A 25,818-nucleotide genomic window follows, 5' to 3' on the forward strand; every position below is an offset into this window, starting at 1 on the left:
GGAGAAGAAGCTGTTTGAGTCAGGTGCACTGGAGGTTCGCCTGAATAGTAGCTAAAGTCTATTTATTGGGAATCCTTACATTCATCATCTTACACTCACCTTAGATGTCCTTTGGTTTGTTTGCTAAAGGTTAATTTTCTTTCCAACATCCTTGAATTTCTTTTCCTTTAGCCATAGCAACTTAGCCATCTACGTAGATTTAAGAATTCTGCTCTGTTTGGTTTATTTCTTATCTCCATACTTACTGTTGTTACTTCCTCATACTTTGGGGTTATTTTAACAAGTGACTTGGAGTTCACACAGACTTGGTTCTTTTTGCTTTCAGAATAAAATTCTGAGCAGCCAGTCTGTGTTCCTGCATTTCTTTTATTTTTTTCTCATCATTCTAACAGCATCTGATGAAGTACTGTGATAAACCTTTAATCTTATAATCACTGAACTTTATATTTTCTTATAGAAATCAAACTAATATTAGAGGACCAAAACTTTAAATCTGTCTTACAGGTTTAGTGACCGTAGTTTTTACAGCTGTGATGAATTCCATTTACAAAAAGGAAGAACACGAACTGATCTCTGCCAACAGGATTCCCAGAGCAGTCGTGGATTATGTTTGGGTTTGGGGTGCGGAGATGATCCAATCAAAACTAATCCAGAAGTTGCTCAACATGTAACTGAGGAGTGGTTGAGGTCAAAGCGCTTCATCATGGAGAAACTTGATGTCTGTTATGTCAATGATTCATGTTTAAATAGTCAGTTTTTCAACTTGTAAAACTTTATTCTATGAAGACTCAGTTAAGTGAAGTAAGCAAAACCTATTTTCATTCATCTAAATTTCACAAATACTAAATTTATCGTCATTCAGAATAGTTGGTGCACATCAGAATGAATTTCTGGTGCATTTGCTCATCATCAGACTGTAGAATATAAATAAATCAATAAAAAGAAGTCTAAATGTTTAAAATATAAAAAAAGAGTCTAGAATACATGCGTAAGAATATAGGAGATGAAATATAATATTAGAATTATGAAATATTTTATTAGTAAGGGAAAGCTGTGCAGGATCTTAAATATCTTGAACAATAATAACAGCAGCAGAAAAGTGTACAATCATCATTTCAGCCATGAAATGACACTGCTGTAAATATACAGTCATGGGGGACAGAGGGGAGGGGGGAGGCAGTCAGGGTGGGTGGTTGGTGTGCTGATGGTTGGAGAATGAAACTATTGTAACATCTGGCTGTCCTGGTCCTGATGCTGCTAAACCTCTTTCCAGAGGGCAGCAGGTAGCACAGTGCATGGTGGGGGTGGGCGGAGTCTCTGATGATGTTATGGACTCTGCTGAGACAGCATCTGTGCTCGACTTCCTGGATGGATGGAGGAGAAGTCCCGATGATTTTCTCTGAGGCCTTGAAGCTGTCAAACCAAATGGAGACACAGCTTCTCAGCACACTTTTGATGCTGCCTCAGGAGAAAGTGGAGATGATGGAGGAGAAAAGTGTGCTTTCCTCATCTGACACAGGAAGTGCAGACACGGCTGAGACTGTTTAACCAGTGCTGATGTGTTTGGTGACCAGTCTAACTTCTTAGTTATCTGAACCCCCAGAAAGTTGACCCTGCTGACTACCTCCACAGCTCTGTTGTCAGTGATTAGTGGTGAATGACTGGACTGTTTTGTCCTGAAGTTGATGATCAACTTCTTGGTCTTCTTGACATTCAGGATTGTTGACACCGGTCCTCTATGGGACAGATCTATGTTGTCCATAATGAGACCCACCACCGTTGTGTCATCTGCGTTCCTAATCATGCGATTAGATGAAGTTGCAGCACTGCAGTCATGTGTCAGCAGCATGAACTGCAGTTGGCTCAGTGAACAGCCCTGATGGGAGCCAATGGAGAGACAGGTGGAGCTTAAGATCCAGTTTCCCACTCTCACTGAGTGACTGTGGGAGGGGTCAGTTTTCTCACCAGCTCCTGGGGGATGGTCAACTAACAAACAGCATTTATACGTGACTGTTCTCGTAAAGCTCAGGTAACAAGCAGAGGACATCGCTCTGTGGAGCGGTTTGGCCAGTACGAAGACTGACCTACTTTTTGCAGGTAATTGTGGACATTCAATTCAATATTATTTATATAGCGCCAAATCACAACAACAGTCGCATCAAGCCACTTTATATTGTAAGGTAGACCCTGCAATAATACATACAGAGAAAAACCCAACAATCATATGACCCCCTGTGAGCAAGCACTTTGGCGACAGTTGGAAGGAAAAACTCCCTTTTAACAGGAAGAAACCTCCAAGAGAACCAGGCTCAGGGAGGGGCGGGGCCATCTGCTGCGACCGGTTGGGGTGAGAGAAGGAAAACAGGATAAAGACATGCTGTGGAAGAGAGACAGAGATTAATAACAGATATGATTCGATGCAGAGAGGTCTATTAACACATAGTGAGTGAGAAAGGTGACTGGAAAGGAAAAACTCAGTGCATCATGGGAATCCCCGGCAGCCTACGTCTATTGCAGCATAACTGAGGGAGGATTCAGGGTCACCTGGTCCAGCCCTAACTATATGCTTTAGCAAAAAGGAAACTTTTAAGCCTAATCTTGAAAGTAGAGATAGTGTCTGTCTCCCGAATCCAAATTGGAAGCTGGTTCCACAGAAGAGGGGCCTGAAAACTGAAGGCTCTCCCTCCCATTCTACTTTTAAATACTCTAGGAACAGCAAGTAAGCCTGCAGTGCAAGAGCGAAGAGCTCTAATAGGGTGATATGGTACTACAAGGTCATTAAGATAAGATGGGGCCTGATTATTTAAGACCTTGTATGTGAGGAGCAGGATTTTGAATTCAATTCTGGATTTCACAGGAAACCAATGAAGGGAAGCCAAAACAGGGGAAATATGCTCTCTCTTTCTAGTCCCTGTCAGTACTCTTGCTGCAGCATTTTGGATCAGCTGAAGGCTTTTCAGGGAGTTTTTAGGACTTCCTGATAATAGTGAATTACAGTAGTCCAGCCTGGAAGTAATAAATGCATGAACTAGTTTTTCAGCATCACTCTGAGACAGGATATTTCTAACTTTAGAGATGTTGCGCAAATAGAAGAAAGCAGTCTTACATATTTGTTTAATACATGCATTGAAGGACATGTCTTGGTCAAAAATGACTCCAAGGTTCCTCACAGCATTACTGGAGGCCAAGGTAATGCCATCCAGAGTAAGAATCTGGTTAGATACCATATTTCTAAGATTTTCAGGGCCGAGTACAATAACCTCAGTTTTATCTGAATTAAGAAGCAGAAAGTTAGCGGCCATCCAGGTCTTTATGTCTTTAAGACATTCCTGCAGGTTAACTAAATGGTGTGTGTTACCTGGCTTCATGGATAGATAGAGCTGGGTGTCATCTGCATAGCAGTGAAAATTTATGCTATGTCTTCTAATGATGCTGCCTTTCCCTTTAAGAAACCAGCACATAAACTTACATAAGATAAGATAAGATAACCTTTATTAGTCCCACACGTGGGAAATTTGTTTTGTCACAGCAGGAAGTGGACAGTGCAAAAGTTATGAAGCAAAAAGTAGAATAAAATAAGATAAGAATAAATACAGTACACAACTGTACAGAATAGAATAAAATAAAATACTATATACAGTAGAATAAAATAGAATAAAATATACAATAAGATAAAAAATAGAATACAAATGCTATATACAACTGAGTAAAAATACAACGATGCCAGAAAAGATTATTGCACATTAGTGTTATTGCACATGTGTGGATGTGTGTGTTTGATCAGCTGCAAAAGTCTTTATTGTGGAGTCTGACAGCAGTGGGGAGGAAAGACCTGCGAAATCTCTCCGTCCCACACCGTGGGTGCCGCAGTCTCCCACTGAAGGAGCTGCTCAGCGCTGTCACAGTCTCATGCATGGGGTGGGAGATGTTGTCCATCAGGGATGACAGCTTAGCCACCATTCTCCTGTCACTCACCACCTCCACTGGGTCCAGAGGGCATCCTAGAACAGAGCTGGCCCTTCGGATCAGCCTGTTCAGTCTCTTCCTGTCCCCAGCAGAGATGTTGCCGCCCCAGCAGACCACACCATAGAAGATGGCTGAGGCCACATGTGTGTTTATCAGTTCTCTATCTTAACTATGTTCCTGGACGACATTATTCTTCTACTTTTTTATGACACCACCCTCTAGTGGTGCAGTTTGGTATATAACATTACAGGACACAACATCTCAAGAGATGATGGAAGAGCAAACAAATGATCAGAAAATAGAGTGTAGCAAAGTAAAGTAACTCAACATTTAACAAATCAACAATACACTTGTAACTTAAACCATAACAACAGTCACAAGATCAGAATATTACAAACAGTAAGGCTGAATAAACCTGTAATTATTTGCACTGCTATGCAAAATGAAAATTACATTATTATTCCCCTTTATGTTTTTAATGTAGTTCTTAGTGCATTGTTGGCAGTAAATCCATTCTGTTAAACTAAAGTACAACAAGCACAACTATTATGGCACAATATGGTCTTTGTGACAGCGAGGCTTGGACTTGACACGTGGCAGTCTTGGGGACAGTCACTGAGGGACAGCGTACAAAACGAGTGTCATTCCAGATCTTTCCATCACTCAGCAAGAAGCCTTTGGTTTTTGTTACTGTTACAGGAGGAGGAAATCTGAGGTCCTTTAACAGCGTGATGTGTTTTCATCATCCTCACTCTCCTTTAATGCTTCTGTGCATTACGCTTAGCATCAGTGTAACATTGCCTCTTCAGCTTATATTTATTTATTTATTTATTTATTTATTTATTTATTTATTTTTTTGTCTGTCCCATTTGGTTCTTTAGCCGTCAGAATTGTTGTCTGAAGACCAACAAGGATACCAAATGGATTTATTTTGCCAAATGGATCATCATGGCATTGCCGTATTGGTCCATTTGATCAAACTTTGTTGTTATTATTTATTTTATTTTCAGTTGTTACAGATGGGACAGACATGACTGGGGGATAGGAAAGGGAGAAAGAAAGAGAGGAAGGAAAAGAAAAACAGAAGGGAAAAGGGACAGTGAGAAAGGGCACTTACAAAGACAAAGAGAAAGAAAAAAAAAATCTCCTGGATCACCTGTTGAGAGAAAAAGAAGAGAAGACAAGCAAAAAAACCCAAACAAAAACAAAGCAACATACTAAACACAACACCATCACGTTAATCTAGCTAAGTGTGAACAGCAGTAAATACTAAATATTGAAAGTTGTTGTGCAGCACGCAGGACAGACAGCGCACAATGTGCTTTGAAGTAGCAGCTAAGAAAGGTGTAGTTTATGTCTACGAACAGTGAACACCCGTGTGCACACCTGTGTGGATCAACGCGCTTGTATACAAAAGGTTTCCCCATGTAACGGTCTGCTAGAGGGTGTGGAGGCCCATAGCCCCGTCCCCCAGGGCATGAAGCAGGCATGGAGGAGATCCAGGCTCCAGACATCAAGAGGCCCCAGAGTGCGAGAGCCCAAGGAGTACCACCGGAGGGGCATCCGTGCCACCTTCCTGGGAAGGGCTGAGGAGATCCCCAGACGAGGGGGTCACCCAGTAGCCACGGAGCAGAAGCCAGAGGGGGCTGCACCGGCGTGCCCGCCGGCTCCGCCGGCAGCCAGCTGTGCCAGAGTGAACCGAGTTGCAGGCCCCGAGGCCGGAGGCCCGAGGGCCCCTTTGCCCCGGAAGAGGCCTGACCGAGCGACAGGCACCAGGCCCCGCCAAGTAGCCACCGGGAGTGAGCTGGTGCATACCTGAGCGCCCAGCCCCGGACACCAAGAACCACCAATGCACCAACCCCTGAGGGCATCAGTTACCAGCAGGGAGTGTGGTGAGGGGAGATAGGCCTCCACACTTGGAGGGCCTGGGAGTACCCAGGGAGGTGGAGTCTAAGACCCGACCTGACATATAGACACAGACAAACAGGCACACACAGACATAAACATGCTTTCCCACCCTCATGCACACATATACAAACACTCAGCACTCACCCAACGTAGGGATAGACATACATAGACATGTACACACAATCATACTCCCCAAACATACTCTATGCCCCGGGTCCAGGTACCCTCGCCCCCAGAGGGGGAAACGGCACCCAGACCCAAGAGATGTGACCCTTTCCCCCGGGGTGGAGGCAAGCAGACCGCCCCAGGCTCCGCAGGAGCAGGGAGGCCAATCGGACAGCCCACACCTCCTCCCAGCCCCCCGCCCCGATGGCTAGTAGAGAACGGGGGTGTGTGAAGACCCCATACCTCCCTCCTCCCGCTCATGTGTAGTGTTGCTGCGTGTTGTTCTAAGGTGCATTTAAAACAAGGGAGGGCATGGTGCTGCTGCCAGAGAGCAGCAGGTGTTAGCACGGCCCCTCCCGAGAACCCTCAATGTCTACATGGATTTAAAATTGAGAGGTGGGCACCGGCGCCAGAGGTAGGGTTGAATACACAGACCGTCCTCTGGACGCCGTTAACGTGGTCACCCTCAAGGCCCTATATATATATAGGGCCTGTGTGTGTGTGTTATGAGAGTGTGAATAATGTGGATGTCTAAGTTGTGAAATAAAATTGAGGCACAGGTGGCCAGAAGGGGACAGAGGGGGGGAATGCCTCCCCTGCACCCTGGTGACACACCCGCACCCCAAGGCCCTACCTGTGTGGGTGGGTGTGGTGGAGCGGGAAGAGGGAGGCAGCCGGGGATGGGGAGGAAAAGAAGGGAGGGGCAAGATGCCCCTCCTTAGGGCCAGCTCCCCCGCTGACCCCAGTAGGCACCCCCGTCCTCTAGTACCCACCAAGGCAAGGGAGCCCAGGCCCATCCAGACCGGGGCCTATGGCAGCAGCACCGCTAAGCCCCACAGGACCTGGGGAAGCCCACCCCACCCCACCGCAGAGGAAACTATACCCACCCCAACATTCAATCATCTCCAGACTACACAAGACAACAGACACCCAGGTTAGGTTTATTCTCCACCTCTCCTGTGTCTCTCCCCCACCTGCAGAGTGGACTTCTGCAAGGATGGAACAACCTCCCTGCCAGTTGAAGAGCCCCCAAGTTAGGCCGATGCATCAGAGGCCCCCTGCGCCAGGGATGAGCCCCCGTGCACCCACCCGCCCACAACCTCGGCGACACACCGACGAGGACCGAAGCCCCCAAGGCCCAGCCAGAGCCCCATCACGGAGACGAAGCACCCCCGAACCCCAAGCCCCCCCGCCTGCCCCGGATCCACTCAGGGGCAGCCAGGCCACCAGGCCAGTAACCTACGTCCGCCAGTACAGACCATCCCCCAGCCCCGCTGCACGCAGCCACGAGGAGAACACCCTCTAGGAGCGACCAGAGCCACTAACCAGGTTATGACCACAACCCCCCGGGTTGAGCCCTCCAGGGATAACGTCTCTAGGGGTTCTCCTGGCGCCCTAAGCCCATCCCAACCTCCACATCAACCACAATAGCGAAGGCAGGACCAAACCATGACCCCCCACCCCCACTAGGTGATGAAGCCGATCAAAGGAGCCCAAAGGGATTGATCAAATGTGGTGGCAGAGGCTGTATCAAGACTAATGTGATCTATTAGATGGTTTTTATATTGATTAGAATTAAGATTATTTTTATTTTTCCAGTTAAGGAGGACCGTTTTCTTGGCAATGCATAGGGCTGTAAAAACAATGTGGGCTGTGTTTATTTCTGCAGTGACCTCATCCAAGTTGCTCAGCAAGCATACTAAAGGGGAGGCTGGAATGTTACATTTCAGACACTTTGATAAGTCTTCACATATCTCACGCCAAAACTTCTGCACTGGTGGACAGAACCAAAGGGCGTGGATGTAATTGTCTGGTGTATTGCCTTGACAGTGTGAGCAGTTGTTGGAAGATGTAAAGCCCATCTTGAACATCCGATGACCAGTATAGTGCACTCTATGTAGTATTTTGTATTGTATTAATTGCAGACTGGGATTTTTAATCAATTTAAAGGTTTTTAAGCATACCTGAGACCAGAAGTTTTGGTCTAAGCTTAGTGATAAATCTGCTTCCCACTTTGCAATAGGAAGGGATATTGATTCATCTATTTTAGAAAGTGTTCTGTATATTTTAGATAATAATTTGGGGGATTTAAGAGTAAGAAAGTGTACCGCACTTGGTGGTGTTTGTAATTCAGCTTGACTGAGGTTAAATCTCTTTTTTACTATGGATTTAATTTGTTGATATTCTAAAAATCTTTTCTTGTTGATCCCATATTGTGTAACTAGTCTGTCAAATGGAATAAATTCTGTTCCCTCTAATATATGTTCCAAGTATTTAATTCCTTTACAACTCCATTCTGGAAAATTAATCATATTATTGTTTTGTAATATGTCAGGGTTATTCCAGATAGGTGTACGTTTGCATGGGATTAATGAGGACGCTGTCATTTTTAGAAACTCCCACCATGCTGTCAGAGAAGAGCTGATGTTGATGCTTTTAAAGCATTCATGTCTTTTGATGTTTGAGCTGATAAATAGTAGGTCTGAAATTTCTAGATTATTACATAGTGCCTGTTCTACATCTAGCCAGGGCTCATCTAAGAAGCTGTGTTTAAACCATCTAGAGATGAACTGAAGCCTGTTGGCTAAAAAATAGTGATTAAAGTTAGGCAGATCTAATCCTCCTTTATCCTTGGTCCTTTGTAATGTTTTTAAGCTGATACGTGGGGGTTTGTCTTTCCAAAGGAATTTAGAAATACATGAGTCTAGAGATCTGAACCAATCTTGTGATGGCTTATTTGGGATCATTGAAAACAAATAGTTTATTTTTGGCAAGACCATCATTTTTATAGCAGCAACCCTTCCCATGAGTGATATGGGTAAAGATTTCCATCTAGCCAGATCGCTTTCTACTGTCTTTAAAAGCGGGATGTGGTTTAATTTAGTTAATTCTGAGAGCTTAGGAGAGACATTAATACCTAAATATTTTATATTTCCAGATTGCAGTGGTGTAGGAGAAGAATTGTGGAAGGAGCAATTAATCGGAAGAACTGTAGATTTTGACCAGTTGATTGAATAATCTGAGACTCTTGAAAAAGAATTTATCAATTCAATCACCTCAGAGATATTGGTTTGTGAGTTTTGGAGAAAAAGTAACACATCATCCGCATAAAGGCTGATTTTATGTTCTACATTCTTGCATTTTATGCCCTTAATTACTGAATTCTGTCTAATTGCTGCTGCTAGTGGCTCAATAAAAATTGCAAACAGTGAAGGGGAGAGTGGGCATCCCTGCCTGGTGCCCCTCAGGAGACAGAAGCTGGAGGATGTTTGGTCATTTGTTCTGACACAAGCTGTTGGGGAATTATATAATATTTTTAACCAGTTTATGAAAGAGGTTCCAAAACCAAATTTGTGTAAAGTTGCAAATAGAAATTTCCAGTTAACTCTGTCAAATGCTTTTTCTGCATCAAGAGACAATATTATGGTTTCAATGTTTTTACTGCATGAGTAGCCTGTTAAATTAAGTAATCTACGTGTATTTGTTGATGAGTGCCTACCTTTTATGAAACCAGTTTGGTCAGGATGAATTAAAAGGGGGGTCATTTTCTCTAATCTCTTTGAGAGAGCTTTGCAGATTATTTTAAGGTCTACATTAATAAGGGATATTGGACGATAGCTTGAGGGATATACAGGGTCTTTGCCTGGTTTTAGTAAGAGACTGATATTTGCAGAGTTCATATTTGGTGGTAGTCTACCATTTTCTTTGATTTCCTGCAACATTCTGTAAAAAACTGGTGCTAGAATCGTCCAGAATTCTTTGTAGAATTCTGCAGGAAAGCCGTCTGGACCTGGAGCCTTATTATTGGGCATACTTATCAGGGCTTCCTGGAGTTCACCTGGCGTCAGTGGCGAATCCAGTGCCATTTCTTGGGTGTCTAATAATTTTGGAAGAGTTATGTTGTCCAGAAACTGATCAATTTCGTTTTTAGATGGGTTTATTTGTGGTGTATATAAAGTTTCATAGAAATCCCTAAAAATTTTGTTTATTTTTTTAAGATCATATATTGTATTCCCAGATAAATCTTTAACAGCACATATAGTTGTTTTTTCTTTATTGATTTTTAACTGGTTAGCAAGAAATTGTCCGGATTTGTTACCGTGTTCATAATTTTGCAGGCGAAGTCTTTGTACTAAGAATTTAGTCTTTTTATTAATAATTTCATTTAATTCTAGTTTTGTTTTGCGTAAATTGTTTAATATTTCTTGATCTTGGTGTGATACATAGGCTTTTTCTAAGGATTTGATGTTTTTTTCCAGTTCTTGAATATTTTTGTTTTCTTCTTTCTTCTTATGTGATGAGAAAGAGATTATTTTACCTCTCATCACAGCTTTCCCTGCTTCCCATAGAACAGATGCTGATGTTCCGGGAATGTCATTAAAGTCTAAATATGAAGTCCATTCTTTTTTAAAGTATTTGATAAACTCTTCATCTTTGAGCAGCGATGTATTAAATCTCCAGTTTTTACTTGGTGTGGTATTATTCTTCTGCATTAGTGTTAAAGATACAGGAGCATGATCGCTGACAGCTATAGGATGAATCTCAGTGTCTGAAATGTCACTCAGCAGTGAGCTGCTGACCAAAAAATAATCCAGACGAGAGTAGGAGTGATGAACATGTGAGAAGAAAGAATATTCCTTACTGTTAGGGTGGAGGGAGCGCCATGCATCGCAAAGGCCAAAGTCGCTCATATACTGTTTGATTATATTTGTGGACTGCCAATTACGCTGAGTTCCTGTTGTATTGAGCCTATCCATTTCTTCATTTAGTCCCAGGTTGAGGTCTCCCCCAAGAACAATTGTGCAATCTAGGTGTTCGGAGAGTGTACTAAAAAAACCGTGGAAGAATGAGGGGTCATCAACATTTGGACCATATATACTTACAATACCTAGCTTTTGGTTAAGTATAGATAGTTTGACTATTAGGAATCTGCCCTCTGGATCTATAACTGTATCGAGTACTGTGAAATTAATATTTTTATGTATTAGAATTGCTACTCCTCTTTGTCTAGAATTATAACAAGCTGAGAACACATTAGGAAACTCAGGTGTTTTAAGTTTATTCAAACCTGTGACAGGCATGTGGGTTTCTTGTAATAAAACAACGTCTGCCTGTAGTTTTTTAAGTTGGTTAAGTATTTTTAACCTTTTTTCCCTAGAGCCAGCTCCATGAACATTCCATGAGACAAACCTTAGCGTGCCCATAGTTGTGTGTTTGTGGCTAATGACATATGCTGTGTGTCTTGCTTAGACGGGTGAGGAAAATGGAAACACATCATTTTTTTTTTTTTTTTTTTTTTTTTTGTAAATAAAGAGAAGAAAATGCGCAGCGTGAAGCTCCATAGGTCTGACTATGTGTGTGCATAATAACTAAAATGAGCAAATGTGTGCGTGTGTGTCCTATATCTGTGTGCACTGTGTGGCTGTTGTAAATGTGTTGCTTTTAAACGCATGTGTGTGCGTGATCGTGCAGAGTGAGCATGTAGAAATAGACAGTGTCGTTTGTGGATGGATAGGGAAACAGGTGATCGACATAGTGAAAGAAAAGAGAAGCAAGGAAACCAAAGAGCAAGGTGAGCGACAAGAGAGAGAGAGGGAAAAAGAAATAAAAACGGAAACATTCCAATTAAAGCATTGGCCGAGAGTGACGGTGACGTTACACTAAATTAGCAAACTGATATTACATAGTTAAGCAAAAGTTAATACAAGCAGGGGCGGATCTAGAAGGGTGGCATGGGGTGGCAACTGCCACCCTAAAATGATCCCTTGCCACCCCAAGTGCCACCCCAGTTTTGCATATGACAGTGTTGTTTATTAAAATAAGATAGCATTAACAGTTTGAGCGTAGTTACAGTCAACAGTGAATATAAATGCTAAAACTGAATATATTGCATAGTGTTCCCCCCCTCCACCATTAACAAATGGTTCAGCCCATAGCAGGACCGGCTTTTTTCTTTTTTTCAGTAGCAAGCGATGCTTATGATTGTGCCAGAGCACATTTTGAACAACACCATGGGAATTTCGGATTTTACACATTTGGTTGGATGTTACACTCTGGAAATGGAAGGAAGGTGAGTGTTATTAACCCTGTGGGGTCCACGGACACGCTGCACCTCCAAATCACATGACTGTTTTAAGCTGACATAACAAGCTGCAGCCACGCGGAGTCTCTATTTCAGCCCATATTGAAAGTTCGGAGTTCAAAGTTTTTAAATTTTAATTACAGGCCAGTAAATCCAGAGTTATGATGATATATATAAGCCATGCTTTTTACTAAATACTGTCGCCACGTTTTTGTGTGTGTGTGTGTTTTAAGCGTTTTCTAAGGACAGCGCGAAAACAGTAAAGAAAGGAAAACAAGCCACCTCTTTCCTATCGGTGGAAAAATGTACCATGTCGACCAATTAAAAAAAAAAGTCAACACGTGGGATTTGGTTGTTTAGGAAGAGGGGAGAGTTTTGGGAGTGACGGTAACGGCAGCGAGACAGAGCGAGCGAGTGAGAGAGAGTGAGAGAGAGAGTTTTTAGATGTGGGAGATTTGTGACGTTTAGTGTGGAGTGTATACTTAGTGTGTTGTGTTGTCTTGTGTAGTTGTTCTGTTGTGTAGTCGTTTTGTTTTGTGTGTCAGTGAGGGCACTAATGAATGTCACAAAGGCACATTTGTAATGTAAACACTGTCACTAAGTAGAAAACCAGCGGAGTGATACACCTGCTGTTGTCAGGCCTGCAGGTTTGTCCCTGTGCTGTTCTCCTCTGTCTTTTGGTGGACAAACTTTTTTTTTACTGGCACACATCATTTGTGGGGCATCTTATTGCGACACCTGATTGTTCTCTCATTTTAGTTTTAGTAATATTTTTAAATGGTTGTACAAAATGAAAAAAACGGCAGGTGTATTGGCTGCATTTTTAGATAAATAGTTGTATATGTTTACAAAATGTACAATTTATATTTGCATTTCAAGTTATAAAAATTTACTCAACATGTCTGTTTTTTTTACAGTAAAAAATACTACTAGGATTTTAAGTTCTTTGTGTGATTTCAGATCAGTAATACTAATGCAGTATGTCAGTGAAAAAAAACAACTGAATTCAGTTGAGCTGAAAAGAATGATACCAAACAAGGCAAGGGGAAAAAAATCAAATGAAACAATTTGAGGGTGAAATACAAACGTAAACTCAAAAGGAGTCAAAAATGGCCGGTTGTATTTCAGACCTCAGTGGGTTAATCCAACAAATCATGAAAAATTAGGTTTAAATTTTTGTTCATGACAGTGCAGATTACTGACATTTTGTGTAATTTAAGCTGTAACAATGTGATTGTTTTCTAACAAAAAACAGTGTGAAACTTAAGTTAGACTTGTGTTTGTAAATGAACCGCCCCATGTTGTGTAGCTTTCTGGATTTCATACTTATTGGGCTACATATTTATTTATTATACAGGCTATACAGTACATAACATCAAAACTCACATGTTTTATGCAACTAAAGTGTGTAATTATGTGGGCTACAGACAATAATTAAGTTATAGACTATATTTATATGAAAAACGTGTATACTTACTGCATTTGAATCATTTTAACCATATGTAACCACCTGCATATGTGTTTGGGGAAAAAAAAAGGCTTTGATTTTGCCACCCCATTTGATTTCTTTGCCACCCTCATGCCACCCTAAGAAAATTTCTCTAGATCCGCCCCTGAATACAAGAGAGTGTGAGTGAAGAGAATAGCGTAGCGGATTCTTATCTGGTGTGCGGTCAATACAGCCATGGAGTGATGCCGGGGTCGCGGTAGAGCTGTCCGTCCACGTAGAGCCGGTCCACGGCGATGACAGCCCGGGAGCCTTTCTGAATAAAACTACGTCGGACTGGGAACAGGACCCTGCGTCGTTCCAGGATCTCTCTGGGGAACTGGTCGTTCACGCTGAAGTCCGTTCCTTTCAGCTCTCTGCCGCGACTCTTCACCTGCTCCTTCTGCTTAAAGTGGCCGAATTTGGCCACAATAGGACGCGGTCTCCCGCTTCCTGTCTTCGGAGCCCCGATGCGATGCACTCTTTCAAACCCTATGTTTTTCACCGTGTCCTCCGGCAGCTTCAGGTGGATTTTAATGAAGCTTCTCACGGTCGTTTCCGGGTCCTCTCCGGCAGACTCTGGAATACCAGAAAACACAAGATTATCTCTCATGCTACGGGCTTGTAAATCCATAACGGTCTCTTTTATTTTTTTATTTTCTATGTTTAATTGGGTCACATTTTCGGTTAGAGATTTGACCGAGTCCCGTAGCGTGGCGTTTTCTGCAGCAAGTGTTTCCACCTGCTTCTGGCTGAACTCCAGGGATTCTTTTAGAGATTGAAATTCCCGATGTAAGATCTCCACCAGGGACAGCCTCGCATCAAAACTGGACAATCGCTTATCGATTGACTCCAGGATGTCGACGATATCTTTGCCGGCAGGCGATGTTGTGCCGGGGGAGTCTGCCGGGCGATATCTTTTAGATGATGGCGTCTCAGTTTTGGCCGGGGAAGACATGCTCTGGGCCTTCTTCATTACTAAATCTTCGAAGCACCGGTCGATGTATTCTTGGAGAGCGTCTAAACTCTCCTCGTTGTCCTCCAGGGTGTTAGAGATGATAGGACAGATGTTGTTAGTTATATGACAGTTGGTTAGTTTATTTGGCAATACTGAAGATTAAAGAAACTTTGTTAAATTCTAGGCTACCATTCGTTTGTTTTGTTTTTTTCCGCCAAATCTCCGGCGTCTGACGTCACCTACAACATGGGTCCTTACCTTACCGCCGTCACTTACCTCTCACTTCCGTCACTTCCAGCTTATATTTATTAACTGAATGAGGTGCAAAGTCATCCAGTGGAGACACAGTAGAAGACAAAGGGAGTATGTCCAGTTTAGTATGCATCTTTCTCCATGCAGGAGTTTATAGGGAAAGAAGGAAGTGGTCATATGCAGTGTCGTCCCATAAACTTGAAGCCTGCTTCCATGGCTGTCACAGCTGGATTGCTGTCTGGATGCAGGTGCAGGGGTCACGATGAAATCGGTCAATTGCTCCATTTACAGCTGGGTCGTAGACAGATGTTCTGCTGTGAGAGTTGCCTTCATTTTGGAGGAATGAGTCGAACGCTTCAGAGGTAAACTTTGTACTTTTTTCTGTTACAATGTTCTCTGGGTTGCCTTGACGACTAAAGACAGACGAGAGGAGCTTAATAACATCATAAGTGGTAGCAGAACATGAAAAGGCAAGCTCAGGCCATTTGGAGTAGTAGTCAGTCAATGCCACCAGTAGAGGTCTCTTAATCTGTGTTTTGTGTTCACAATGCAGTGAGCCTTGAGCCTCTCATAATATCATTACTTAGAGTTGAGAGTTCATTATTGATGTTGTAATAAGGTGCAAGTGATTTGATTGCAGCAGGCAAAACACTTTGTATTTGTGAGCGCAAAGCAAACAGTTCAGGTCAAGTCGAACAGGCAGAGTCAAAATCAGCAACTGGAAGTGACGACATGGCAGCAGAAAATATGAGCGACCATTTTGCATCTGACGTGAGATGGGAAGAAACAGACGAGACAGTCAGCTGTATAGCTCAGAGAACCTGGGTGGTAAATAACGTAATAATTAATAAAACCTTGTTAAGTTCCAACAAAATTTTTGATCCAAATGTGATTATTTGCCATTTTTCAAGTGGTCTTAAAGTTTTTATCTGGACTCTTCTTTGTCAGCCAAATCAACTGTTTTCACTGTCATACTCCCACAACAACCAGTCAAAAATAATGCATTTGGTTGCTTAGGAATAGGGGTAAGTTTTGGGAGTGGCGGCAAAGACAACAATTGCAACATTTATTTATTGTGTAGTCTAGTCATTTTTTTGTTTTTTGTTTTGCTTTGTGTATAAAAAATAAATAAATAAAATAATGAGGCATCTCTCGAATGTCACAGATGCTGGGCAAAAAGATACCAAAAGCAAATTGAAATGTAAAAGCTGTCTCCAGGTGGACAACAGGAGGAGTCATACACCCTGGAGGTATTGAGCTGGTGGGCCCCTCCATCTTGCATTTCAAGTTATGAAAAATTATATGTTTGAGGTTTTCACATTGAAAAACCTAACTTGTTCCTTTGGGGATCATTTTTTGGTGATGTCAAGTTCACTGTGTTGATACAGTCTGTCAAAATAAGATGGGGGCAGGGGGTGTGAAAGAAAATGAGACCAGACATGGCAAGGTAAACATTTTCAGTGAAAATATAAATGTGAAATCAAAAGCATTTAAAACCTGCCAGTCATACCTCTGACCCCACAGAGTTCAAAGGAATTTTTTTCTTTCCCACTGTGACCAAGTACTTGCTCATAGGGGGTCGTCAGATTGTTATTGTAGGGTCTTTACCTTAATTATAAAATACCATGAGGGGATTTTTGTTGTGATTTGGACTATAAAAAAATCTAATTCAATTACGTATCTAGCCAAATTTACACCATTTACACCCTACTGTAACAGCTGTATTTTACACAAATTTAATGCTGGATTAAAAAAAAAATTAATAAGTGTTTAACGTTTTTAGAGCATGTTTACATCTTTTGCTTGTACAAAATATGACATCGCTGGGTTGGTTAGGTGGTTGGTTATACTGAACAGAAATAATAGCAGCAGAGAAATGTACAATCATCATTTCAGCCATGAAATTACACTGCTGTAAATATACAGTCATGTGGGGCAGAGGGGAGCAGGATTTGTAATAACATTACTTTTATTTAAATATAGTGCTTGAGTACTGAACTTTAAATTTCAGAGAGCCATCTGTCAAATCAGTAAATGCAAAATAGTTGCACAAAATAGTTTCCAACCACAGGAAATTTGAGTATCGTCATAATTTTATTTTTGAGATGTCAATTCCCTTTTTGCGGGTAATGGTGGACATGTGATGAGTCTGATAAAAACGTTATTCCAAAGCAGGAGGTGCTATGATACAGTAGGAACAGCTGATAAGATCGGCAAGGCGTGTTTATGGACTATAATATTTTTGTTTTTGAGTGTGCTTTTAACAAGATTTTTGCAAAGCCATTAGTAGAAGGAAACTGTGACCTGGGAATAAGTTGGGAAAACTCCTCTGTGTGTTTATATGAAAACAATACTGTTGCTCTAGCCTATCTGGTTGCAATTCTGCAGCCATTGCTTTAAAAATAGTTATGCAGATTGGATTGTGGGCTACAGACATAAAAGTGAAAAACAGCGGGTCAAAGCAGAATCTCCAGAAGGAGAAGCAGAGGACGGATTGGACCATTCTGTGCTGAGAGTCGTCCTGAGGTTGGGGTCATCCTGTAATCTCTTACAAAATACCTCCAAGGCTTCATTGACTGGAACGCTAGTGAAAACAGATGTAACATTGTACGAGACCATTGTCTCATCTGCCTCCATAATGACGTCGCTCACCTTCTCAACAAAATCCAAGTTGTTCTGGATGTGATGTTCAGAGCTGCCTATCAACGGGTTGAGGATCAAAGCCAGAAACTTTGACATTTGGGCTGCTTTCAGTCATTATGCAAATGTACTGATTATAAGGTTGGGGAAACCTGCAGTCAGCTGAAGCTCCACACGTACACGGGTATTTTTGAAAACAGAGATTTTCCGTTTTCGTTTTAAAAAATAATCCCGTCCACACGTAAGCGCAGAAATGAAGGAAAACGCTGCTAGGAACATGCCAAAGCAACAGGTGGTGATATATTCCTAACCGTGTAGAAATGTTGGCCAATCAGAAGTCTAGAAGCCTCGGTGGGAAATAGTAAACAAAGATGGGGCAAAGAAGCAGAACCGAGTTGTATGTGTGGAGGGACAGTAACTGTGTGTGAATATGTAAGCATTTAAACACTGCAGAGAGTACAATTAACAGTATTGTAGAAATTCATTTCACCGAAACAATAACGTGGCGCACAGTGTGACGTCAAAAAGGGCACACACCTTTGACGCTGCGTTTTCTCCGTTTTTCTCGTCCACACGTAAATGCAAAAACGGAGTTTTGGAAAATATCCAATTTTTAGAAATCTCCGTTTTCAGTGACCGAAAACGCCGTTTACGTGTGGACGAAAGGTGCAAACGCATAAAAAAATCTGCGTTTTCAAAAATACCCGGGTGCGTATGGACGTAGCCTGAGACTGAAGAAGTCACTTGGATGTGTGACAAAACGTTTCTCCCACTGAAAACAATATGTCCAGATGAACAGAATCAACTTTTTGGGGTTTACTTACCTGGATGATTGAGCATGCATCAAGACGGTCTAGAGTGTTCTTGTAAAAGATGTACAATGTTTATGTTATGTTTAAATTCATTATTATTCTATAAACATTGACAACAATAATAAGTGAGATATAAGTTTTCCAATTATGTGGGACCACGATTTTTTTTAAATTAATTAATTCATGTATTTTTGGGGGGGTTCAAGTTCATAAACTGGATTTAACGCACTCAGAGCTGTGTAGTCCCAACTCCAGTAGTCAATAGTCAAATCAAAGGTCAGTGAAAGCATCACTCAGAAGACAGAGATAAACATGGACACATGTAATCACTGTCATGCTGACACTGATCACAGACCTGTGTAACCAGTTTGTGTGTGTTACGCCTGTCGATGTGTTGTGTTCTGGTGTTTAAGTAAAAGCCAGAAACCAGCACTGGATCTCTTGGCTCTTTACTGTCAACCACTGTGTTGTGCGTCTGCTAGGCTGGCTCTCCTCCGGCCATGCTGGAAGGAGCTGTGACCGGGGCACACATGCAGTGCCTACATGATCACCTAATACACAACCGCACGAACACACACAGACTCAAAACACATAGGCAGGAGATTAACACAAGATAAAATATTTAATTTTTTTAAAAAGGTTGTTTTGGTGTGATTCATAAGCATTTAACACATTTGCTACACCTACACACACTCAGTGTTTACCTCTCTGTGACTTAGTTTAATGTGAAGTGGCTGGTAGCACAGCAGCTGATATGATTGGTCTGGGTTGATTTAATCATTTTCCTTCTATAAGCAGACCTGAAAAATGGCATAAACCACTCACAAAATATTAAACCATGGGGCGTTCAGAATTGAATCATTAATGAAAATTTAAAATCTTTTTTATTCTCTCTCTCTTCTGTCTTCTACTTGTTAACGCAGCTCGAGGAGATGAAGAAAACTGAGGAAAAGCTAAAAGAGACTAATCTATGTCACCCAAATCAATTTTCTTCTTCACTCACCCCTTTTTTCACATTCTATGTTCATAAAACAACCTGTATTTATTTATTAGTTATTATTAATTTCTAGCCTCACCCCCAACCAGTCATGGCCGAGCCCCTCCCTGAGCCTAGTTCTGTGCTAGGTTTCTTCCTGTTATAAGAGAGTTTTTCCTTCCCTGTGTTGTTGCTCCAAATGCAGGTCATGTGATTGTTGAGGTTTTCTTTGTATTACTGTTGTGTGGTGTGAGGTGACTGTTATTGTGATTTGCAACTAGATGAATAACATTGAATTGAACTTAAAAATGAATCCATAAATATTTAAAAATAATAGTAATAAGAAATATTAATTTGACAAAAAAGTTACACACCCTAAAAACAGTCAGCGGGTGGTGATTTTTTTATTTGGCTGAACAAATAAATTCAATTCAGTACATTTACGAACATATTGTGGTAAATGTATATGTATATAATGCAAATATTGCAGTATTTGGAATCTTCACAAAAATAATTTCTCCACTAAAAAACATATTTCAGTTCCATTTTATATTTTTATGATCTTAATCTTCATCTTACTTCTGTCTTCTAGTTGGAAAAGAGCAGCAAGGAGGAGGATATGGAAAATGAGGTCAAAGCTCCAGTAGGATATAAAGACCAGAGAAGAAGCCAACAGACGGGAGACGATGAAGAAAGAACAGCGCGGGGATCAGGAGGTTCATTTCACTATTATAAACCCTCTGAATTCCTTTTTTGTCCTTTTTCTGGCTTTTATTGGATAGGTACAGTGAAGACAGGAAAGTGGTGGAAGAGGAAAAGGGGAAGACATGCAGCAAGCTTTTAGCCATAGTGCATGTGGTCGCTTGCTCATACAAGTGAGCTAAAGCAGCCTCTCTAAATAGCTTTTTGAGTTTAATGTAAAGTAAATCAAACTATTCTATACACTGAAAGAGATGGTGCAAATTATAGTTTTTAACACGTTATATACTATAGCATAATAATATTATTGTTTTTATAGTTGATGTCAAATCCATAATTAACATGTACCTATACTTCATCTCAGTGATGCAATTATAATATAATGTATTGAGCAGTACACCAATTGATGTTGATATTAAGGAGCCTATTATTAAAATAATGAAAATAATTTAGTTTATGTTATAATTATATGGCCAAAGCTCAGACAAAGATGGGAGACTAAAGAGAAAATGGAGTTTGAAATGACCAAATGTTATTTAATTCAATCAAACGGCTAAATCAGTCCTATGTGACTCCAGGTGCGCAGTGAAGGCATCTTAAAGAAAGAAAGTTAACCACAAAAAACAAAAACAAACAAAATTGTTAAAAACCAATTGCCAACAGGTGTGTTTTCTCTTAGGTTTCCCCTCTCAACATCTGCACACCACTGACACAACACAGGGAAGAGCAAGTAACGATGGGCAAGTCGGACCCCTCCTCCTCAATCAGGTTATTTTCCTTTATTTATCCAAGTGAAAACCAAAATCTCATCTTCAAGAGAGACCTGGTCGCTGGTAACATTATTCTGGCACTTGTCATTTAAACTATTAAATATTAAAGCTTATCATCTTACAGGCTGAATTATATTTTATTAGCGCCAAATCACAATGGGAGGGGCAGGTCTGTGCTGTGACCCGTTGGGGGTGAGATTAGACAAGTTTGAACAAGTATGACTCTTTTTACCTCGTATTGATTTCTTAGTGAAATTAATTTGATTGAACATGTATGCTTAATGTGTTTCCTGTGTTCCAATGACTGCAGTTTTATGCAGCTGTAAACATGCTGTAAATACAAATCAGTGAAAATAAGATGCTCCAAACTGATTTTAAACCAAAAGTCAGGGAATAACCTGCTCCTGCTCAGATTTTGCGTTCAGCATTTAGCCAGGTTAAAACAGAGCCATTTTTCTCACATACAAAACCCTGACACTGCATTAGTCTAAAACAAATAAAAAACAAAACAAAAATAACTCTGATATAAAAATACATTTGAGAACCAATGAATATCAAAAACTCTCCAAACAAACGTTGTTGTTGCTTGTTTTATCTCTGTTATTGTAGGGTCTTTACCTTAATTATAAAATACCACGAGGCAATTTTTGTTGTGATTTGGTGGACTATAAATGAAATCTAACTCAATTATGTATCAAGGCAAATTTACACCATGGAGCCCTACTCTAACAACTGTATTTTACATAAATTTAATGCTGGATTAAAAAAAATAAGAATTTAATGTTTTTAGAGCATGTTTATATCTTTTGCAAGTACAAAATGTGACATCGCTGGGTTGGTTAGGTGGTTGGTTGCTGCTAATAAACTTACATTAGTTTTTGTTAGCTAACTAGTGACAGAACAGATATCTCAGAGGAAAACAAAAAGATTAACACTTAAAAACAGTCTAAGAGAGTCACTGTTGTGCTGCCCCTGTTTTAAAAAACAATACAAAACAAAAAAACTATCTATACTTTACTTTCACTCTCTGTCTCTTGAGCAGTAAGGGGTTCTTTGTTGTTGGTGTCACTAAAAGGGGAAAGTTACCTTGTTAATCATAATTTTAGGGTTTGTAAAATGCTTGAGGACATGAGGAAAATGTGGAGGAGAGGCTATTTTGAGTGCCGCCATTATCTCATTCTTTAGAGTAATTTTTATAAACTGTTCCAGGAAAAAAGAAAAGTTTATACACAAAGGCACAAAGTCAAACATGACTCTCAATTGCACCACTAGATTTTGAAAGGCCCCACAGGGGATGAAAAACTGCTGTCTTTAAAATGACGTCACGTCCGGTTTCTGCAGTTAATGACGGACCTGTGATGGTTTGTTTTGTCAGTGTTATGAAGTTTATTCCAATGTGATGAACAGCTGATCAGATCTGCAAAAGTGTTTCTGGAGTATAATGTTTTTGTTTTGGAGTGTGCTTTTATGCACTTTTTGCAAAGTCATTAGTGGTAGGAATGTAACTGTCACGGCTGACCATATGGAGCGTGAATGGAGGACCCAAATGCAGACACGGGAGAACAGAATTTGAGCTTGAACAAAAGGCGAGCCTTTATTGGGCAGATACAAAAGAAACATAAATACAAGGCAAGATCAACGTCAGTCGAAACTAAAATAAAAATATACTGGGAAAAACTGACAAGCTGTGACGAGACTGTGAAACTATGAGAAATATGACAAGAGGTACATGACTGGGCGAGAAGAACAGATATCCTGAAAAAGACTGAATGACAACACGCAGACTAAATACACACAGGAGGCAATTAGAGAGAGTGGAAACCACTTTTTTAACTCTTCAAAGCTCACTTGTGCATCTGAAGTCCATGTGAAAGTGTTCTTGTCACTGGCACAGCCACACATCGGGGCTACAACAGTCAAAGTTTGGCAAAAACGTGAAGTACCAGATCTCAAAGCAGCATCAACATAGGAAGATCATCAGGAAGAATGCCTTCAGCAGTGACAACATGATCTAAGAAGCATAAGGATAAAATGACATTTGTTTTCTTTAAGCACAAATCCAGCATCCCTGAGCTTCTGCAGAACAGCACTAAGTTTATGTTCATGTTCAGCAGCACTGTAGACAATAAGGTCACCCAGGTAGTTCTGGACACCTGGGAGGTCTTTAAGGATTTCAGCCATCATTTTCTGAAAAGCTGAGGAGGCAGAGGCCAGTCCATAAGGGACTCAGCAACTGATTACTCTTCAGGGGAAAAAATGGTGTGCTATTATTATTATTATGATAAAAAAAATGTATCACTGTGTTTAGTAATCAGTCGCGTGCTTTGTCAAATGTATACATCTGTGTTAATGTTTCTTGTTGCATATATTAAAAATATCACAGTGTGACCTTTCCTAACCTCAAGCACTCACACTGTAGGAAACTGAACAGCAATTTTCATATGTAACTCAAGTCAAATTTCAAAACATGTTTACACACACACAAGTTGGAAGAAGAAAGCTGAGTATGAAGCTGAATCCATGATGAAGATGGCGTGTCTGTTGTTAGTAAAGCATGTTGTTACATCTCTGCTGTTTCTCATGAAGGAGACTCGAGAGTTCTTATGTAAATAAGAAGCTTTTTTCCCCAAAGTCTTTCCAGCTAGCATACTGTAATAATAAATAAATCCACAGTCATATTTACACATATTCACAAAAATATGCCTAAACTAGGAAAAACTAAGGTAAGTGAGACTAAATTCTGATAACTATTGCGAGATGTGGAGGGACAACAGTCAACCTAACACTGAACAAAGTGTCACCTTAAAACAGTTTCACCCCAGTTCTTGGATTCCTCAGGCCTCCAGAGACGACACCAGAACTCAGTTGTTATTTCACAAACTTTTATTCATCCACAATTACTTCTGCATCTTCTAGAAGGGAGATGTACATGCCCGGCAGTCCCTCTGCAAATCTCAACCCTTTGTCTGTTTCACACAGTTTTATAGAATCGACCCCCAATTGTAAACCCTATATGATGTGCCATAAAACTAAAACCCTGTGTTTGTGTATGTATGTGCGAGCATGTAAGTGCGTGTGCATGTCCCTGTGTGTGTGCATGTGTATATGTGTCTCTGCATATGTGACTTCCTGCCAGTCATAAAAGTCCATCTCCCCTCACCCAAGCTACACCAAATTCCTCTACAAAGCATAGTTAACAGATTGCAAACACTGAGACCTCCACCCAGGTATCCCTTGTGGAATTTCCACTAAGCTGTAGCTTATCTTTGTTTTACTTTCACAGCCCAAGGTGGGGGAGGGTCTCCTAAAAGTCTACTCCTAACTTTATGACACGTTTAGGCCTTTATTACATTCAGAGCAGTCTCTGCAATACTCTACATTCAATACTCTACATTTCTAAATCCTAAAGGAAGCTAAAATATCTTCAAAAGGAAGACAGAGGACTTAAATACATACAGGAGGTGATCAGGGAAAGTGGAAACAACTGACTAGAATGAACATAATGCCACATTGGAAGTGAAAACTACACACCATGACAGAGACACAATGATGAAAGAATGAAACTAAAACACTGGGTTGCAGATCCAGTGCTGTGACACAGGTAAAAATCTGATTCCCTGTTTGAACTCTTTAAGGAAGAGAGATTTGAAAGATGTAGAAAATGTGTGAACAGTTTTGAAAACATGTTCAGACTGTTATGTTTAACAGTCCAGATTATTTTGTTTAGGCTGAACCTTCGTGTTGATCTGTTTGTCTGTTAGTTTGATTAAAACACTGGAAGATGAAGAGAAGTTGAAAGAGGAAGATAAAAAAAATTTTTACCAGCAGGAGGAGAAATATTCAACTAATTCTTTGAATCATATTAAGACAAACAACACAGAATAAAGTTCAAAGAGCTTGGAAAGAAAAATACCTGGACTTTTTAAAGTTTTTTGAACACGTCTCACCTCTCATCCGAGGAGCTTCTTCAGTTCTAAGACATTTTGTTTCTCAGCATTATGTCATGTCACTGTCTTAATTTGTTACACACATAGGTTTTTAATCAATTTTTTCAATGTGTGTTAAATCTTTCAACAGCATTTAGCAAAACATTGTTTCTAATAAGCCCCACATATTTTATATCTCTGATCTGTCACACACATTAATCTGTATTTGTTGTGTTACTCTCAGCAACAGATGAACAAACCACAGAAAGGTGACATCATTTTGGACGAGGTCAATGGAACTTACAACTATATCTGTCTGAGAAACACTTCCAGTGAGGTACTGCTGCTTGCATGCTGATGAACAATGAGTACTACCTAAACACAAACAACATGTTTTGTGTTTTCAGAAATATTTCTGAAACAAGGTCCTTTTCACTTGTAGATACAAGAAAGACGTAACTGACACATTCATTTATAAACACTTTGGATTTCACACAGACTGAACTTTATTATTGCCTCATTCTTTTTCCTTTTTTTCATTCTCTTGATTCCCTTTTACAGGATAAATTGATGACAGGTTGGGAGCTAAAACTGATCAAAGACAGAAACTCCGTCACATACAAATTTCAAGAAAACTTTACTCTGAAAGCTGGAGAAGGACTCACTGTGAGTCTCTGTGTTACTAGATTTTTCTCTCAGTCTCTCTTATTATTACTTTTCACTTGGTCATCTGTGACATTTTTATTGGTTACATTTACAGTTAAACCGATTCGGTGCAACCAGGAGACCGTATCCTGACAACACTCACCTGAGGTGGGCGGACATGAGCAGCTGGAATAGTGGAGACAAGGTGAAGATCAGCCTCATCAGCAGCACTGGAGAAGAGCACAGACTACAGTGATGCTTTTTACAAACAAGATTACATCATGCAAATTCACTAGAATGATTTTTGTTTTTGATGAATGAAAGAACATAATGTTGTTATATTTGATATTTTTCACATAATTTTAAATCAATTTAACATTTTTGCCATTTAATTAAAAACGTATTAAAAAGGTAAAATCTTCAAAAAGTTTGCTCTATTCTTTGAGGTGCAACACAAAAGTAGTTCAACTCCAATGACCTGGATGAAGATCACGTTTGTTTGTTTTTAAGCAGAAGCTACACGAGTGAAAACT

At 40.5% G+C, this 25,818-nt stretch overlaps 1 protein-coding gene across 1 annotated transcript in view; it reads left to right on the plus strand.

The window, feature by feature from the left end:
* LOC109200303 (lamin-B1-like) overlaps nt 1-25,541 on the plus strand; it is a 29,798-nt gene extending 4,257 nt beyond the window's left edge. Inside the window, exons 4-6 of the mRNA XM_019355815.2 lie at nt 24,885-24,977; nt 25,202-25,306; nt 25,401-25,541. Of these exons, the coding sequence (XP_019211360.1) occupies nt 24,885-24,977; nt 25,202-25,306; nt 25,401-25,541 (339 nt within the window). The remainder of the gene's footprint in view (nt 1-24,884; nt 24,978-25,201; nt 25,307-25,400) is intronic.
* The last annotated feature ends 277 nt before the right edge of the window (nt 25,542-25,818 follow it).

This window comes from Oreochromis niloticus, unplaced genomic scaffold, assembly GCF_001858045.2.
Source record: "Oreochromis niloticus isolate F11D_XX unplaced genomic scaffold, O_niloticus_UMD_NMBU tig00003078_pilon, whole genome shotgun sequence".
Lineage (NCBI taxonomy): Eukaryota > Metazoa > Chordata > Actinopteri > Cichliformes > Cichlidae > Oreochromis > Oreochromis niloticus.